At 42.7% G+C, this 19987-nt stretch overlaps 2 protein-coding genes across 2 annotated transcripts in view; one reads left to right on the top strand and one right to left on the bottom strand.

Moving 5' to 3' along the window:
- Positions 1-707: 707 nt before the first annotated feature.
- On the top strand, positions 708-7586 carry LOC104492079 (chromosome unknown open reading frame, human C2orf44). The gene is made up of 3 exons (XM_010134581.1): positions 708-2570; positions 5075-5192; positions 7315-7586. Exons 1-3 carry the CDS (start codon positions 708-710, stop codon positions 7584-7586), a joined length of 2253 nt encoding a protein of 750 aa, XP_010132883.1.
- Positions 7587-17154: 9568 nt separating this feature from the next.
- LOC104492078 (major facilitator superfamily domain-containing protein 2B-like) overlaps positions 17155-19987 on the bottom strand; it is an 11396-nt gene continuing 8563 nt past the window's right edge. Inside the window, exons 5-7 of the mRNA XM_010134580.1 lie at positions 19949-19987; positions 18272-18448; positions 17155-17212 (exon numbers count right to left, since the gene is read on the bottom strand). Of these exons, the coding sequence (XP_010132882.1) occupies positions 17155-17212; positions 18272-18448; positions 19949-19987 (274 nt within the window). The remainder of the gene's footprint in view (positions 17213-18271; positions 18449-19948) is intronic.

The following is a 19987-nucleotide window of genomic DNA, read 5'->3' as shown; positions in this document are numbered from 1 at the left end:
GGGAAAGAAAAAGAAATGAAATCACTGCATTAGAGGGTGTTGAATGTTGTGGGTCATTCACAGCGATCACAGGGTGGCTTATCCCTGAGGTAGATGGGTCTGTCCCCCTCCTGTGTTCTGAGTTCTTTTAAATCCTTTCCTCATTCATTTCCTCAGAAAAACCTGGTTTTTTCCTGACATTCTTCAAAATTGCCTTTGCTTTTTTAGAGAGCTTTCTGGAATAACCGTACAAATGCCTGGTTCTCACCCACTTAATACAGGATCAGATTTATAGATAATACATTAATGCTTGGCTATACTTGTAAGGGATTACTTTAGCTGGTCACAAGTGGTCCGTGAAGCTGAGAGTGAGAGACAATACTCTGAAAATTTTTAATACTGAAGTAATTTGAAAACTATTCTGGGCAACCTGTTGATTAGAGTGAAAGGACTGGTCTTGTGATGAAAATGCAGCAGGCTAAGCCTATGTAAACAGCAAAGTTTCTCTTAAAACTGTGTTTCACTGTGGAAATGTCATAAATGAAAAACTCTAGGGCTGAGGATTAAGCCTAGATGAACATTATGTGTATATTGACTTCACTGGAAGGAAGAGTCCAGCCTTGGCAGGGTCATAAGCTGAATAATTGTACTGCTATTGTCCTCTGTCCTCTACAGTAATTTCTGTTTCTTCTCATTCTGATTTGTTCAGGTGTCTCACATTAAAAATCATGGAGCTAGGAAAAGCGAAGCTTCTAAGAACTGGCCTTAATGCCTTATACCAAGCAATTCACCCTGTGCATGGCATTGCCTGGACAGATGGCAAGCAAGTGATCCTCACTTCCTTACACCTTCACAATGGAGAACCAAAATTTGGTGACTCAAGTGTTGTCGGTCAGTTTGAACATGTCCATGGGCTCTACTGGGGTCCGTGTCCCCCTGATGCCCCAGCCCTGCTCGCTGTTCAACATAAAAAGCATGTCACCATTTGGCAGCTCTGTTTCAGTGCTACAGAAAGAAACAAGCTCTTAGTTTCTCAGATAAGCGACGTCAGTGAGCCCTTTCCAGTGCTCCCCCAAGGTTGTGTGTGGCATCCAGAGAAGGAGATCTTGGCTGTGCTAACTACACGGGATGCCTCCGTCTTACACTCTGTTCATCTCAGCAGCTCCAGGACTAAAGCGGATATTAAGGGCAGCGGTCTCATCCACTGCGCTTGTTGGACGAAGGCAGGCAACCGCTTAGTGGTGGGAGTAGGCAGTGCCCTTCATTCTTACATTTGGGATGATGCTCAGAAAACGCTCAATGCTTGTTCCTTCTGCCCCATCTTTGATGTGGGAGGCTACATCTGCGCTGTGGAAGCTACTCTGAATTTCCAAGTTGCTGTTACCACTGAGCTTCCTCTAGACAAGATCTGTGGCTTGAATGCTGGCGTTGCATTTGAAGTTCCAGCAAGCGTTGAAACAGAGTCTGTCCCCTCGCAGTCCAGCTTATGCGGGGAGGAAGAGTATTCCATGGATGGGGGAAAAAAGTCACTGGACTCTGAGAAGCCCTCATCTGTTGTTACATCTCCTGTGGATCTAACTCACATACTTTCTAGCAAGCAGGGTGCCGATTCCAGTCCTCTTCTTCACCTGAAGCCCAAGGACTACCTAACGGGAAGTGGCCAAGATTCATCACATCTCATCTTGGTGACTTTTGAAAGAAAGGTTACCTCTACCAAAAAAGTTAGCATCCCAGGTATTCTGGTGCCTGATATGATGGCTTTTGACCCCAAAACTCAAAGTGTATCTGTCGCTTCCAATACTTGTAATGTTATTTTGGTCTATTCACTGACTTCGTCCAATTTACCCAATATTCAACAAATTCAGCTGGAGAAAAATGAGAAGCCAAAGGGTTTGTGCTTCCTGACCAATAAATTGTTACTGATACTGGTTGGAAGACAAAAATTCACTGACCCTGCCTTTCTCCCCTCTTCAAGATCAGACAAATACATGATCCGATTGATGATTAAGGAACTAATACTTGAATTGGGTCCTTCAACATCTGCATCAGTTAATGGGAGCTCCAATTTGAACCTTTCAAACATACCTCATGATCTCTCCACAGATGTTCACCCACTCTGCCGCGGACTCTTGGTACCAGATCGTGCTGCCATTCAGTCCCCTACCAGCAGAAGGAAACTCATTGAAGAAGTGAAGAGTCCTGTTTATGAACAAAGCTCATTGCTGAACATGAGTGACCTCAAAGATAAAAAGATTTCCATCAATTTTCCTCCAGCTGTTGAGTCTCTTGATGCCGAACCAGTTAACCGGACTGCGGCACTGTCTGCCACATCGCTGGTGTTTTCTAACAGGCCCACATCTCCAAAACGGCAGGCAGATGCAGCTCCCAAAATACCAAATTCTTACAAGAATAACCTATTAAGTGAAAAGGAGGCGAGTTACTTTTCAAAAAATGTAGAAAAACTGTCTCATAACTTCACAGAGCTGCAGCATCACCTCTGTGAATTAACCGAGCTGCTAAAATCTGGGAAGAGAAATCTTCCAGTGTACCCATCTTCTCAGGACCCCTCTTTTGTTAACATCACCTGCCAGGTAACTGGAATATTGGAAGCCCTAGTGATAAAGTCTGGTTGTGGATGGATGTTCTTCATAGGGGTTTAAAACACAAACTCTTGTCAGATTACGTGCAGGAAGGATGGATGACATCCTGGGAACGTACACGAACGATCTCGCTGCATGCAGGGGAATCTGATACGAGTCTTATTTAGACTTACATAGGCTTTATGGTTTTTGTTTTGTTGCCCTTCCCTACTCTTCCTGTAATTGCAGCTCAGTCCCTATTTACTGTTCTTTTAAAACTACATATTTGCATTTTTTCTCCGATGGGAGATAGAATGAGGGAAATATTTCAGATAATTTTTTAAACTAAACGTAAAATTATTGCCATTTCAGATGGATGCTCTAGCAGTGCTTTCATTCTTGCACAGCTGTCTGCACCAGTGGTAAAACCAGAGCATTTCTGGGGAAAAAATTAGACCATTATCATGTAATGGTCAGTAGGATTAAACTTCCATCCTCTTCCCATAGGTGGGACTAATGTTACAAGGAGCTCGTTGACTCTGACTTAGGCAGGCCACCTTCTTCTGCACAGAGGCTGCTGGGACTCCAGAGAACCCACACGTGACAGCTCAGTTGCAGAATTAGAAACTTGTATGAAGTTCTAGGAAGGTAATGTACTTCCTAGGCAACTTCTAAAGCTTTCTGAGGAGAGATTTAGACGAGTGAAAATTTCCATACATGGCCGTTGGTATTAATCTCCCGTCCTCCTGGGAGGACAAGTAAAATAATGGAGACTGAAACAAAAACTGTAAAATGCTTTGGCTCTGAAACTGAAATGTGCTAATTGGTATTGAGAGCACCATCTGAGAAGGAGAGACCCTTAGGGCCACAATAGATAATCCCGTTAACATAGCTTAAAAATGGGTTCAAAATCAATTACCACGCGAAAGACATTTTCTGTGCCTGAAAGAAGGCACTTCCAAATCTCGTGCTAGAAAGTGTAAATAACCCGATTATCAATAGACGGCATGAGGTCTTCCTTGGACTTCAGATTAGTAAACCTTAGTCAACAGTCCAAGTAACTGCCATTTTCCTTTCAGTAAGCTCAGTAAGTATTTTTCAGCTTCATTACTGCAAAAAATTATTATTCTCAACTTTTGTAGCATTAAACTCTTGGGTCCCAGATCATACTCCCTCACTCTCTTCACTGTTTTCCATTGTAAATATTAAATAATTCTAACAACTGTAATTTTTCTGGCTCTCTTAAATCATAATTATATATGGGACAATACTCTGAAAAGCAACAGTTTCCCTCAGCAAGTCTTGATCATCTGAGGTGTCTGTTTAGAAGCCGACTTTAATTTGAGGTTATTAATTTTTGTTATGTTTTCATATTCAGGTCTCTCTTTACCAGTAGTTTGAAACCAAGTTAGGTATCAGGTTGTGCTGGCATTCCAGGAGCTGTGTTAGCTACACTTGTGTCGGGCCCATTGCAGATTAATGCCGCAATTTTACCTATTTTTTGATCACTGATGATTTGTGGCAAGAAAAGGATCTGACTTTTGGATTGCAAGTGATACTGGAAATGCTGTGTTTTAACTTTAATCAGTCTATGTGATTCAGAAATCATTAATGGGGATCGTCACCTTGTGTGCTGAGCCTCAATCATTTTTCTGCTGCCCAAGTTATTAACTATTTTACAAAATGTTGAAGAAACTCAGAATGTCCCAAATAAGCTGTGTCTTTGAGAGGCAGAATTTGTCAGTGCAGGGGGCAAAGAGCACTTGTGCATCTCCAATCTCCCTTCCACCACACACCCTCCTTGCAGGTGGATGGGTCCGTCCACAGCATGGAATAGGAGCCAGAATTTACTGTATCATGGTTTTGTCATGACTCAGAGGTGTTGTCACGGCTTCTGTGGGAAGTGATGTGGTGGTGTGAATTTCATCCTTCACAGTGTTTATTGTTTTGGTAATGACTGACCTTTTGCACGTTTTACAAATGCTTTGCTCTGCCCCATCGGGGATATTTGTTGAGATGCTTTTTGGATTTTAAGGCTTGGAGCAGTGATGGTCAGAGGCGAGACAAACTGATTTCGTAGTCCATTCCTCGTCCAGAACATTCATGCGCAGGAGTTCTCACCTCTTAAATTGTGGATCTGGGACGGGAGGATGGAAAATCTGCAGCTTTACAGGCTCCTCAGGACAACGTCCCTCAGGTGGTAGGATAAGTCAGGATTGTGCTGGGGATAAAGCTCATGGTTTCCTCAGCAGCAGTGTGTGATTTCCTCTCCCGTTGTCCTGACACACGCTGAGTTGGCACAGTTAGTCTCTGCTGTCGCTCACAGATCATCCCTTTGAGAGCTGAGATTTTAAAAGTGTACATCTTCCAAATGGGTCTGAATGAATGTAGTGTTTGACTTTCTGCAAATGATGTAGCTGGAGGCATGTCTATGATCCTGTTTTGATTAATGCCTTTTTGGCATCTCTGCTGAAATACACATCACGGTGTCTAACGATTCTTTCTTGAATTTACAGAAGCAGCTTTCCAGAAGTGATTCAGATGAAAGACGAGCTGTTATTCTTTGTGGTGGTAAACTCCGTCTAAATATAGTGCAGCAGATATTCAATCTCTCTCTTGTAGAAATGCAACATGGTAAGTTGTGATTGTCCAGTAATACAAACACTTTAAACCCATGTGACATTGTCAGTGGGCAGTAGCAGTGTGCCTGACCCCATCTGGAAAAAAACCCAAGGAATAAGTAATGACAGATTATTAATTAAAAGTTTGCTCATTTGTTTTGTAACATAAAGCTGCTTCTCCGGGCATTTACGAAGAAGAATTTTCACATTATAAAATAAAATGAGCAAACTTTTAGGTATTGATACCCCCTTATCAAGTAGCTGGTTTTACAGGAAAATTACTGTCACCCAGCATGTTCTGTATGGTTTCAGCTATTCCAGAGAGGAAAGTCTGTGTAAGGAGGAGGTTGGAGTTCACTGGTGGTTTCTGTACTTCAACCTGTAGTTCCAGCACTTGGTCTCCTTTAAGAAATCTTACAGTTTTTTATAAACACAAAAGTAGCTCTGTAGATTTTTAGCAGTGCATTTCACTTCAGTATTTGCTGTGAAGAAAACCACCTTTCCTGTCGCTGTGACCTCCTCTGCTGTTACCCATTTGTCCTGTGCTCATCCTGCCTGTCTGTGTACGTGTCAGTTCTAAGCGTCTGTCTTCTGGCAAAGGCAGAAAACATACTTTTGGGGTATGATCTCTCACTGCTACAGACATTCTCTGTACTCGGAATCTCTAGCTACTTGCCCACTGTGTCTGCTCTCTGCCTGCCTGCAGAATACTGAGCAACTGCCCCAAAGCCTTGCAGCTGCTGTTCCTCCCATTGTGCACTTTTTATTTTCCTTTAAGCAGTTGTTAGAATAGGTTTAGTATCCCACACCTAGATAACACCGTAGTCGGGTAATCTACTGGCAATGGAACCCTGAGAAGGTTCTTGCCATTATCTTATCTTAGTTTAGTTGTTTTCCTATTGCAGGGTGAGTTACCTGCATGGAAACACAGGGGCTATTTTAATACTGTGGTGGCATAACCCAGAAACACGTGACATACGTACTCAATGAGAACAGACAGTTCTGTAGATACCGATCTCATGATTTTTCAGACTGGAATTTTATTTTGAGCTGTGAGACTTGAGCAACTTCTCTTTCTGGCAAGAAGAATGTCCTTATTACCTTTGGTAGTTTAATCTTCTCTTTTTTTAGCTTAAAAATGTAAAGTTAACAGAACTGGTTGCCCAGGAATAAGAACCATCATGCATGTGACTCCTTTAATGGATGAATTATGAAAGCAGTCAGTGTTACAGTGGGCTTCTTTATTAATTTTACATAAACTGCCAGATAAATGGGCAAAGTAGGAATGGTATTTTCAAATTCCTGAATTGTATTGATTTTAAAGTTTGATCCAGATGAGATATTATGCCAAAAGATTAAAGGGTTGCCTGCTTTTAAGCTACAATCTTCTCGTGGCCTTACTTGTGACATGAAGTTACATAACGTAAATTTACAAACAGCTGGGAATATTTCTCTGAATTCCCTCACTCCCCACGAGCTCTGTTTTATTTCTTCATCAACTTTATGGATACAAGTATAAAAATTCTCTGGTTTATGTGAATTGGTAGAAGTCAGTGTTTCAGATTCAGTGAACAATTTCAAATAGTAAAAACAACGCTAGGGATGAGGTGAAGCCAAATAGCAAATGGACCAGGGACATGGGGTTTGTACAATATAGCACAGTACTTCTTCCTTGTATTTACTGGAATTAATTATATTGAAATTACATAATTGAGGCAGTTTTTAAATTGTTTTAGCGATATTAATTTGTCAGTTAGTTTGATAGATTTCTGCTCTTTACAGTATCTGCACAGCTTAAGCATGTGAAGCAGCTTATGAATACTGCATTAAAAACGAGTTGGGATGCTTACAAATTCTGTTCAGAATTTCATTCCTCCTCCTTATTCGAAGCATGTATTTATTATAGTCTCATCTCCTAGTGACAAAACTGGTCAGAAAGCTGTCTCTTGTAGTTGCTAGCTGTCCTTTATTTTTGAGATTATTCAACCTGTATCTCCCCATACTTTTTTTTTTGCTAGAAAAACTGTAAATATACAAAAAGCATTTAACTTTAATTTTAGAAGAAATATGTTTTATACCTTAGATGTACTTTATTACAGGAAAGCTTCTTAACAGACATTTACGTGTCTTCACAGGTTCATCTTGGATTGTTCTCACGGTGGACAGCGAGGGCTTTGTTCCGTTAATGTTTACATCCACACAGGAGATAGTCGTAAGAGATGCCAGTACAAAAGGCTACAGTGCCCGTTCCTCCAAAACTTTGGACATCATCAGTTCTACAGAAGGTTGTAGACCTGCTTCTTCTGAAAGTCTGGATATCACGAGTTCTTTAGAAGTCCTCAGAGACTGCTCCACCAAGGCTTTAGACAGCGCCAGTCCTTCAAAACAGCCCAGCACTAAAATGTAGTTTTTCACCGTGACTTTGTAATGCCTGTCTCATGATGGGAGACTTTTAAATTTACTGTACAGGACTGCAAATTCTAAACAACAAATCACTGGATTTCCTTTTTTTTTTTTTTTTTTGCATATCACTGTAAAATATTTATTTGATTCTTGGAAACTTTTTTTTATACTGAGCAGTGTTTTTTAAATATGCCTCTTGCAGTATAGACTGGATCTTTGTATCAGTGGTTTGAAGTTATTACAAGCTTCCAAGCTAAAGTTTCCATCTTGGTCTTTAATATGTTGGTGGTTTTAGATGGTAGTAAACTTGCACAATAAAGAAGTCCTTGAAAACGCTGCATTGTCCCCTATTTCCTCACTTCTGTCAAAGCCTGAAATGTCACCTATTGCTATGAAGAAATAGTGCCCGCAGAAGCGCATGTGGTTTTGCACTGGTGCTGTTACAGGTGTGGAGTTTGAGACACAGTGTGATTGTGTGGAGTCTTCATCGTGTGTAGAAGCAGGACCCTTTTCCCTTCCTGAGCCCACTAACACTGCCTGTCTGTGCTTGCTTCTCTATGGAGGTGGGGAAGTGTGCGTCGTCATCTGTGGTGGGTTGACCCTGCCGGCAGCTGAGCCCCCATCCAGCTGCTTGCTCACTCCCCTGGGCAGGGCAGGGGAGAGAAATGGAAGGGCAAAAGCAAGAACAACTCATGGGTTGAGATAAAGACCATTTAACGGGTAGAACAGAAGGTCCCATGTTAGCACCTTGTGGGGAAGCAGGACTTTGTCATGTATAATGGTTACCTGGGAAAATCAGTGCCACGACTCAACGTCCTCCCCGTTCTCCTTTCTCACATCTTGTGTTGCTGAGCACAATGTCAAATGGTCTGGAATATCCTGCTGGTCAGGAATATCCTTCTGGACAGCAGGAAAAAGAGAAAGCCTTGACGCTGTGCAACTGCTGCTCAGCAATAGCCAGAACACTCAGGTGCCGCTTTGGTCAGGGCTCCAACGCACTGCACAGGCTGCCATGAAGAAAACCAGCTCCCAGCCAGACCTAATACAGCACTGAAGGCATAAAGTTACTTTAGTTACCTTTGAATAACTAAACATTTACTCGTTAATAGTTCTAAATATCTCTTCATAATGTCTTCATAATAATTTTTTTCCTGTCACCTTTGAAGCAATACTGTTAATTGCCTTCAACACATTGGTTTTAATTTTCATATCTAATAGGTGCTGAAGGGGCCAAAGGGAAGTCTAGAAACCCATCACCTTGAGAACATCCAATTTAAAGGCTGACAGAAGAAAACGTCCTATGGGCTTTCGTAGTGTGTGAGAGAGAGAGAGAATGCAAAGGTGAAATTTAGAAAACAGCACAAGTTTATGGGTTGCAGCACTGAAGAAAGAGTAATCCAGGTTGCTACCCATAAAATCAAAGAATAACATTAAGGAGTTTATCAGGCTTTCACAGTGGCACTTACTGCATGAGAAGAAATCAAGTGATGAGATTTTAGAATTGGAGCTGCTGTCTCAGGACTAATACAATTGCTGTGTTTATTGCCTATTTGGAAATTTAGCCACTGTCAAAAAAATCATCTGTCCACAAAATATTAAAGATACAACGTTAGCAAAAGCTGCCAAAATATCTCAGTGTTGTGTGCTGCAACTAGACATTAGCAGCTTTTGATGGACAAGGGAGGAGGAGAACAGGTAAAATAATTTGGCAGTGGTGGGCTTCATCCCGTTTGTAACAAATATCTGTTCTCAGTAACAGTCATGGTTTAATCATGAGGTGGTCCACAATCACTGTTACGCTCACCAGAAAGGCACCGAATTCAGAGCCTCAGCACTGGGTGCATGTTAAAGCAGGCTGGATGCTGGAGTTGGTCCACATTTGTTCTCAGCCACCTGACGGTCCTTTTTCATGCCAGTTCCTGATTTCAGCATCCTACTGACCCATAGGAGGAGAGGGTTAGTGCTGAGTGCTCTTGGCCCTGCAGGAAACCTCTGCCACTTTCCCTGGCCCATTCAATCCGAGAGGACACCTTGAACTGCACGTGTCTCAAGTGCTGCTTCTGTAACTTCATTACACAGCCAAACTGTGTGCAAATATTAGCTGCTTATTTTGGAATAATTACAATCTATTTGTATTACTTTAGATTGATGGAAGACAGTGTTTCCCAGCAGAAGCGTGCTTGGTCTCAGGTTGCACCTGAGAGAGATTTGTAGGACTCTTCCATCTCCCCAGTGCGCACAGGGCATTGCCGTGTCGGGCAACTAGAGCAGACACAGCAAGTGCAAGACACCCACTACAAGCTGTTACTGGTTTGGTCAAGGGATTACACTGTGAGGCCCAAGTCTACAAGTGCACCAAGTATTATTTATGATCTAACTTAGTGGGACAGCCAGCTTACTTCTTCCAGAGAGCTCACCAAAAGGGTTAGAAAAGATTAACATTAAAAAAACCCCAGCAACATATACAAAACCTTAGGGATTTTAAACTTTGTTGGAACAGATGATCCTTGAGGCCCCCTCCAACCTGGTATGCTATGATGCTATGGTTTCTTTTAATTACAACTTTCATCTGAAAAAAGAGAAGCAGCTAGTGCAAAACTGATTAGAGCCATTATCTTACTCATGTGCATCGTGTTTTTACCTTCGGGACAACTTCAGGCTTGCTCCTGCTCTGTGAAAGCATGAGTTCTTGGAGTTGCATTTGAAGTAGAATTCCTATTTTACCTGGTTTTAAGTCTTCTTCTGAGCTTGGTTTTCATTACGGCAAATTTCCCTGTGTCCACAGTGGTAGATGCCGCAAGTTCATACTGCGACAATAAGGAATGGTGTGTCTGATGTATGTAAGCTTGGGATGAGGACACATGCACAACAGGAGATAAAAAGCACTTGGTGGAATTTTCCTTGATCTTGAAGAGAGAGATGTTGTTACACTCAGGTTTATGACCAGTAAAGCACAGCCAATGGTTTTCAAAATCTCTTTGATGAAACGTTATTAAAAACCTTATTTTCATGTATTGGCTTTTAGTTTCATCTTATTTTACTGAAACTTATTGAGAGTGGATTTTGTTCACATTTCCACAAAGAAGGCTGTGCTCTCAGTGCCTTTGAAGAAGATAAAACCTTAAATGAATCTTTTTCATCTCAAATCAGTGACTTCTGTTTACAATGTGCCCAAACTTAAAAAGATTAATTTACATTCATAAACCAGGTAATGATGTGAATGTCCTTTTATACATGGCATCCTTTAGGTTTAAAAGCAACCACTTAAAGAACTTGCAACATGATTCTATCAATTAAACTATTAAAATAAAAAGGTACAATAAACCTACCATTTCCATGTCACAAAAATGAATCAGCCTGGGATAACATGAGTTTCCTCATGGATGCTGGTTGTACCCTAATATGGTCAATGTGTCTAACCGTCATGTGTAGTTAACAGCTTATTACTTCTAATATATCTTCTAATTACAGGTGTTATCCATATGCTCCGTGGAACGCATGTGGTGTTTCTTCCACCCAGCATGACCATGTTCTTCACACATACAACATTCACAAACCTCCAGCAGTAGCACTGAACACACCGAGCACTGATGCTGACTGGACAACACAGGGTCATCCCCTTTCAAAGCAGCTTCCCAGTGAGAGTCTGCAGTTCAGGAGGAACCTTGGAGCTAGGGTCTCCCATGAGGTCAGCCAGATGTGTGGATGAATACCTCTACTGGAGGTCTGTGCTCACGGTAGTCCTCTGGCTGCTGGTGAGCATTAAGTTGGAGACTAAATCAATGGCACTGAAAAGCTGCCACAGGAGTTTTTAAGGTTGACGTCCTCTTTACCTTGGTCAGCTGTCCTTGAGGCAGCTTTATTGGTGGCTCTGCTGGGAACCTCTATTAGAAGTTTTCTCAGTAGCAGGGGACTCCAGTCCTAACATTCCCCTGGCCACTGAGCAGCTGCAGAGCAGCTGCAGTTAAAATCATCGGAGCTGCGTAGAGGTTTTCTTTCAGTTTTAACAGTAAGTTTTGCTGTTTTCAGGAAAAAACACCTTTTCTCAGGTGTTCTGAAATTCATCTTGGATGGTTTTATTTACTTACTGTCAGTGCTCTTTATTTTTCTTTTTTTCCCTATTTTTTGTTGTTCTCATATTAGGAAGGAGAAAGGGAAGAAAGTCAAAGCCACAAAGACCAGTAGCAACCACCACACAGATCAGTAAGTTATGAATCATCTAATACAAAGATCCTTGGCTCTTCCATTCTGCAGAATGCAACAACACACCACCAGATAAATGGCTTCTGACAACCAGGGATCAAAGACGTAAAAAACCCAAAGCTTCTTGAAACCAGAAACCTTAAAAATCAAGTATAGCTTCCGCCGCTAAAGTTCCACCATGCTCCATTGAGTTCATGGGGTCTGAAAAGAAAGGTGACAGAAAAGAAAGATTGAATTCTTTGTGTATCTTGCGTAAGTTTCTCGTGCATTACACCCTACAGTGACCTCCAGGACTCCCGTTCTTGGCAGGCCCCAGCCACCCCGTGCCTGGGTCTGTGATGTCTGGAGGTAGAGCAGCGACTCTTTCATGGGCACCCCCTTGCCGTGGGGAAGGAGCTTGCGTGCCCTTGTGAGGTTGAGAGCTGTGCTGGTGGTGGCATGTGCCTCTGGTGGGGTCTCCCAGGCCAGACAGGTCTCAACTGAAGGGTCACACAAAGTGTGTCCACGGGCAGGATGGGCTCACTAGCCTTCGGGCAGCCATCCTAGGAGAAGGACAACTCTGACTCCAAACCCGGGCACATGGAGCTCGTTTAGCCCTGTAAGGCATCCATCATCTAAGAGAAGGACACTCTAACCAAACCTACGACCCGAGGACTTTGCTGTCACCGTCCAAGCTCGCTAGGCCCTGGCAGATGAACCTCAGGTGTAAAGGGTGGAGCCAGTTCCGCACACGCGGTGCCTCACCTAAAAAATCCACCGCGCAGCCCCGAAGGGTGCACTCATCGCTTGTAGTGAGCGTGGGGAAAGCCCTTCCCAGATCTTCACTCGCAAAGCCAAGCCATGATGATGACACCCTACAGTCACCTACCAGTTCCTCTCACCTAGAGCTGGATCTATCAGGCACTTCCTAACCGGCTTGGTACTGTCCACAGACACCAAGCCTGCTATCAGTGCTCACAGCGCCAGGACCAAAACACATTCCCTTCCCCACTATGACACAGACAAGGCCACCATCCCAGCGTGTTTTCTTACTGTGCCTTTTCTCAAGCTCAGTTCCACAGCCAGAATAATTATGATAAATCTTTCTTAGCTTTTTATAGCATTGCTACTGTCCAGTTGCCAGGAACCTTCCAGCACTGACATTCCATCCTCTTTTCTGAAGTCCCTGATCATCTCTTGGGTCAAGTTGCTTTTTTTTCCATCAGCCTTTGTATGAACACAGGTTCAGGCAGGAACAGGCTGAGCATGTCATCTGTTAACCAGAAAGTGCTCACTGATTCTCTGGGGCTCCTCTGCTCTGCGCGTGGCATTTGGATCTCCACATCCACCATCTTTCAACTCAGTCTGATGTCACCCACCACTGATGTCAATTCAAGAGCCCTTAGGAGAGGATTGCAGAGTGTTTTTAGGGAGCTTTCTTCTCTTTTGGCTCTTCTTTCACCTCTACAAGTAATTTAGGGAATTCTGGGGTTTCTCTGCCTGGCAAGCTCAGCACAGCTGAGACTTCGGCAGGAGTCTGGAGGTGGCTACCGTTTTCCATTCATCCCACACTGATATCGGCAGGTACATCTATGCACTGAGACTCACAATCTGACATAGCTGGCACTGGCAGAATTGCTGAAGCTGCTGGATGTGGCAGATCTGCAGATTTTTTCTCCACAATTTTGAAGGTGACCAAAGGGTGAGTTCACTTCAGAATCACAAGGGAAATACTTCCTTGTCGACTGCAGCTGATTTGGACAGAAACTTCTCAGTCAGTATAAACCTTGTTCCATCATAATGATGACAAGCTGGTGGCCCGGGTTGGCTTTAGGCAAGTGAAGACATCCTCTAGGTAAAACAGAGATGAAAGTCCATGACAGAGGATACTAAGGTGCAAAGAAAATCCTTTTCATCCTTTGCAAAATGAAGATGATTCCACACGTATCAGCAAAGATGAGGTGGCAGAGGATGGTGCTGGCTCTCTGAAGTGTACCTCCATCAGGTGAAACTGAGCAAGTGACCATCAGCTCCACAGGGCCTGAGCAATCCTTCTTCACCAGCTACAGGAGAGCGCAGCTAAAATGAGGCCAGGAAGCCCATGGGCATAGTTGAAATTCATAATCTCATCTAACATAATTTGGGACAAGAAACAGATCAGGAAATAAGATTTATTTCTGCTTCTAGGGCAAACATTCATGTTTTTCTACCATCCAACACCACTGCTGCCTGTTGCTCTGTAAACACAACACCAAGGACCCAGCTTTTCTGCAGAGTGCCATGGCTCTAGGACCATTCGCCCTCCGTTGTTCAGCTTTCTGTCGTGTCAGTTTATGTCTCTGGAGACTGTAAATTCTCAGGTGCAACACAGCAAAAAGTCTTCTCTTCTGCCTCGGGGACAGAGTCACATGCTGCTGCTTTGTCTTTTGAATGAAGCTTCCCAGTGAGTTAGCATCTGTTTTATGCAGCAGAGTTGGTGCTCAATGATGTGAAAGCTAACTGATTTTATACTTTAAGCCTATAACATATACACATTTTGTAACCATCATAGTCAGCACTCTTGCTAGGTTTCTGAACCATGGTCTGACTGAGAGTTAAGGTCAAAAAAAGCATTCGGTGCAGCACGAGGAACTCAAAAATTGCAGGAAAGCAAAACTCCTCACCTGCCAGTTGTATGAACCCAGCTGACCTTTCCATCAACCAGTCTAGAAGTTTTCTGAAGGGAAAGACTGTTGTAACACTTTGGGATGGTTTCTTATGTAACTATGATATGAAATTCATATCATAGGTACATGATTGACCGCTATACACCGGACTGCTGCTGGCTGTACACTACTGCACAAAGCTTTGAACTAACTTGCCTGCACTTCCTCATTTCAAGGAGATGGACAACAAATACCAAGTCTTAAAGGATGTGAGTTTCTCTTTAATTTCGTGTTTTCTATTTACAGCCCTGAAGGGCAGGTCAAAAAGGATATGAACGAGTAATATTTGGAAACAAACTATGAACCCAAAAAAGCAGCGTTTGGCTTTAAAACATTGTCCATTTTAACCACTTTGCTTGGAATGCGGTAGGTGAATAGAGATGAGAGGATGCGGCTGGGATTTGATTTAGCAGCGATTCTTATCAGGTGCAGGAGTGACTTAAGGAATTAGTTCTCAAATCTACAGGGCCCTTCCTGAAAACCCAGTGACCTGACACTGAAGGTCTCAGCCTTCGGGGACTCCCCAGGGACAGATGCCTGAGGTGGTATTCACCTATTAAAGTGGGGGACTCAGCAAAATTATCTAATCCACCTAAGCCATGGCAGGTCAGCAAGTTTAGGGGCAGACAGGGTAGAGCAGGGCGGGAGAACACCCTTAGCAGGAGCCACAGCTAGTGGCAGGGGCTAACAACAACGCCCTTCTTCAGTGCCTGATGGGGAACGGCGGCTCACCCACGCAGTAAGCTGTGACCCACAGTGAGACTGATCACCAGCCAAAGCACTCGGGAAGGCGGTATAACCTTGGAAGGTTTCCACAGTATTTTTTAGGCAGAAACTACAAGGGGGATGAAACAGGAAGAGAAGCCTAGTGACTCGCTCAGACTATGCCAACCATCAGCCCAGAATGGAAGATTCGGGCTGCTGTCACTATACGTCAGCGAGGGCAAGGAATGGTCATGGTTTGCCTTACACGGGACTGCCTGGTGACATGTAACTCCAGCAGCCTTTTCTCCTTGTTCTTGTGTAAATCCATCTGTTGGAACTGCTTGCGTGCAGGTGGGGAAGTGCTGTTGATTAGTCACCCAGCTGGTTTAATCCGATCTCCCACATTCTTAAGACTGTATGTGGGTATTACTTGAATGAGAGCCCCTGGGGATTGAACCTGGCCCTTGTTACGGCCAATCAGTGCAAGGCAGGAGGGTTACATTCGATTAGTGTTTAATCCGAATGGTTGTCAATGTAAGAATCTGCTTCTTTCAGTCACATTTCTGATCATACATAATACATACACATAATTTAAAACTGACAAGGAGACACACAAAGTCCATCCACTTTATAACACCAAAGCTGAGCCCGAAAAAAAAAACTACGGAAAAAAAAAAAAATCTTAGCCTGCCTCCAGTGACGCCTGCTGCAAGTGCTCCCAAACAGCAGCATGGTAGTCCTCCAAAGGCACTTCTAGTACAAAATAAAGGCACGATCCCACATATTCATACAGTGAAGCCAGTGGGGTGTAAATTTGTCTTGTATTTAACTGTGCTTTTCTTGAAGGCAAACAAGCTTTCAGCTGTTAGATTCACCTCTCTCCCCTCCGGGTTTAGATATGTCTCTAGAGTCCAGTCACTTTAGCTTAAGTTTGGAGGCAGCCTCTGGAGGTCTCTGTATCTTCACTGACAACAGAAGAAGTCCAGAATGACCAGGTCTGAGTATAAGTGCTTAAGTGCTCCAGAACACAGAAAATGTGTTTAGAAGTGTGAATCTACAGTAGAAATGAGGTTTCATGTAATGTTTCTAAAGCACGATGATATTCCTGACGGGGGGGTGGGGGGAAATCCCATTTAAAAGTCAGGTGTAGCTTTATTGTTATAAAATACTGTGAGCAAGCTGAGATCAACAGCCATGCCATGGTGTCTTGTGAGGCAGAAAGCCTACACCCCATGAGAAACGGGTGAGTATCATGATTACTTAAAGGCTAACATCGACAGAAATTTGAATGGCATAGTCTAATTTTTGGAAGGGTCTTCTGATTTTGTGCATCCTGAGTGGAGATGCGGATTTTAGAAACAAGGAACTCCAGTAATGGGAAATGTATGGTTCTGTTTCATAGAAAATCTTTACAGTTAAATTACATCAAACCCTCTTTCAGAAAAACTCTTAGTGAGAAAATCCTCAAAACGACTACATCTGTGATTTGCTTCATTTCAAAGCAAAATAAATCCTAACTTTATATATTATACTTCAGGTTTTCCAAGTGCTTTCCAAACACACTAGTATGCAATTTATAGGTAGAGATTATCTTCAAAATCCACCCCAGCCTCAAAGGGTGAAATATATCACCCGAGCTAAAATTTGGGTGGTGCATCACGTTTAGACTTTTATCCCTTGTCCATAGAATCTCCAGTTGCCATGAAATAACAGCTTTCCATTAATCACTGAAGAACAAACAAAAATAACCCAAGCCTCCAATTGCTTACAGTCCTGAACACCTGCAATGTCTTTTTCAGCACAGCGCATGGGGTTACATACATATTTTGCATGGTGGTGGTCTCTCTTGATTTCATTACTGACTGTGTCAGAATCATCCTTGATCCTTTTTGATAAAATGTGAGCAGACAAATGACCCAGAAGACTCTCACAGATTTTGGGCATGAAACTCTATTTGGAAGTTGATTGTATTCAGAGCTTTTAGACCGAGGTGTTCTCTTCGTGCGCATCCAGGTTCTCTGTGCTTTGATGGCTCCTTCTGTTAAAACCAGAGCAAGTGATATGTGAATAAACTTCTGGCTTTTCTTGCTGACTCATCAAGCTACAGTTTGGCAATCTCAAAAAGCTGAAAACCACCAGCAAGGGGTGGCTGTTATGGACAGTGACTAAAGGACCTAACCGGAGGGACCAGTCCCATTTTAGATCCTTTAGCCTGTCCCCTCTGGTCTGCAGCTTCCACTCAAGAAAGCAGCTGGTGCATGAGAGGCCCGTGGCATATCTGCCAACCCCGTGGCATATCTGCCAACCCCGTGCAGGTATCTTAGATACCTTAAGGAAATGAAGTGGTTCCAGATACCCATGCTTAGGACCTGGAATTCACCCCTTAGCATGGAAAACAGTTTCCAATTTCAGTAACTTGGGATAATAAAACCAAGACAAAGTATTTTTATATTTAATCCATCGGTCTTCCAGGATAGACCGTTCTTATGTATGTCCTCATTTTACCAAGGCTTCATTTGCCAGAGGTGGATGATTTTGAGCCAGGTAAGATTTTCTTATGAGAGGGAGGAAAGGGGAGGAAGGGACACTGTTAAGGTAAAAAGGGAAAGAATAGCTCAAAGATGTCCTTTCTTTTTCTCTCTTGATCTTTCCTGTCTACACCTCTAAACAGTTTGGATGTTTCTTATATGCCATAAACATCAAAAACGCAGCCACGAATCCCATTTTCCTCTATATACAAGTAAATTTTAACTATTCCCATTTTCTCCAGAACTTTAATCTTTGTAGAATATTCCTCATTTCTGACTTGAAACACTATATTGCAATAGTGCTTTGTGCCCCACCCCAGAGAAAAAGTAAAGTATGGCAGCTGCTATATTTGATAAAAGGTCCTCTAAACGGAGAGTGCTACGCTACAAAAACAAGATACTGGAGCATGTAGAGGTACTATTCAGTTAATAATTAAAGTAATAGAGTGGGTTTTTCTTTTGTTGTAAGGAATATAAAGGTGTATGTTGGTAGCTAATAATTTTTTGCTCAGTATGACTAAGTGATGCTGCAGTGAGGCTACTGCTGTTTGCTGCCAGTTCATGCTTACCTTAACACTTCAAGTGCAAGCTTTGTTTCTTTCCGACTTTCTTCAGTGATTGGGTAGAAAAGAAGTATAACTAAACCTACAACGATGAGGACAGCAGGGACCGCTCCAATCAGGATTTTCAGTGCGAGGATCACATCATTGGATTGTCTGCATACCCCTGGCTTGTATCCAGAAAACCTAAACAAATGGAAATAACACTGGTGTGCGTATGTCCAAAGCTAAAAGGTAGTTGCTCATGTGAAGGCTCCCTTCTTTCCCCCAACACTCTTCAAGACTTCTCTCCCATGTTTCCTACACCTTTCTTCTTTCCTTCCCCCACTACGTGTTTCAAATTTTGTTTTTCAAATCTCATTTTTGTGCTTGATTTCAGCTAACAGCATTACCTCTATATTTTCTCATTTTCTCATAATGTTTGACAATTTAGAGGACCGTGGAATCCCACGTAAGGAAATTGTTCTGTTATGTGTTTCCTATTCAGCAAAGTATTTAAACTCCACTTTAAAAGTATACAAGTAATCTGACCAATTTCAACAGCAATAATTAGCTTTAATTTAAACACACACTTAAGCACTCTTCTCAAGACAGACAAATTTACTCAAGTGCTTAGAGTAAGGTACACTTACAGCTCATCAATTCAGGGCTTCCTAGCAGTCCCACAACTGCTGATATACTCAAATTCCCATTCCCAATTTGCAGAATGAGTTTATTTTCCTCTGAACATGCACCTATGAAAGCTACAGCTCACGTGGCATTGGTCTTCTGTGTTCTCTGTGTTCTCCCATAAACATATGCCTTGGCAGTTGCTGGGAGCTAACTGGAATGCGATTGAAAAGGGGCTAACTGGTGAACAGTGATTTGTTTGAGGGTGTTAGCAGTAAGGGTATAAAATTCCTAAGCCCAGAATGTTTGGCCAAGCACTTCCTGTTACTTAGCAGTTTCAGCTGAACGCCTTGAAGCAAAACATTCTGGTTACCAAGAACTAACTTGGAGCCAAGGGCTAGATAGTATTTCAGACAAGTTCCCTTCTAAGCGTTCATCGTGCGCTTGTGTGCTCTAGCAGCTACAGGCAAAGGCAGTGCATGAGATTGCTGACCGCTTTCTCATCCTGACTGTCTAATTGGAACAGACAAGGTAAAAAAGGAAGGAGAACAGAAAGCATCTTCCAAATTGACATGGTCTAGGTGATGGGCACAGCTGTGAGAAAGACTGTTCCTGACCCAGGTCAGGGTCCAGTTCCCTAAAACCATGCAGGAATTTGTGATCCTTTTATGCTGAACAGGCCACTAGGCACCCCTGAAAACACTCCAATCCATGTAAAGACTTACAAGCTCATGTATGTAGTCCAACCCAGATGCAACAGGGAATGCACAAATGCTGAGCTTTCACGCTTAGTTCTTCATTCAGATAAGACACTAAAATTGTCATGAGTAATTAAGAGAAAAGAAAATTTAAAGGGGAAGCCAGGTCTTTCCGAACTGAAACATGTTAGGGTAGGAGAGTTAATGCTCAGTGGTGGGTCTAGGTGATAACAATCGTGTCTCTAGTGGTTAGACATCTGGAGCTGCTGGCACTTCCAGGCTCAGGGCAAAAGGGCAATTAACTCCACAGGGTAAAGGCAGAGTAACCTCAGAATTCTTTCAGAAGAGAGCCACTAAGTGGAAATACAATGTTACTTACTCCAGGCCTGCTGCAGAAATTCCCAAGCCAATTCCTGCT

This window comes from Buceros rhinoceros, unplaced genomic scaffold (assembly GCF_000710305.1).
Source record: "Buceros rhinoceros silvestris isolate BGI_N320 unplaced genomic scaffold, ASM71030v1 scaffold10214, whole genome shotgun sequence".
Taxonomy (NCBI): Eukaryota; Metazoa; Chordata; class Aves; order Bucerotiformes; family Bucerotidae; genus Buceros; species Buceros rhinoceros.
The sequence above is the reverse complement of the archived record's forward strand: the minus strand, read 5'-3'. Positions and strand labels throughout refer to the sequence as shown.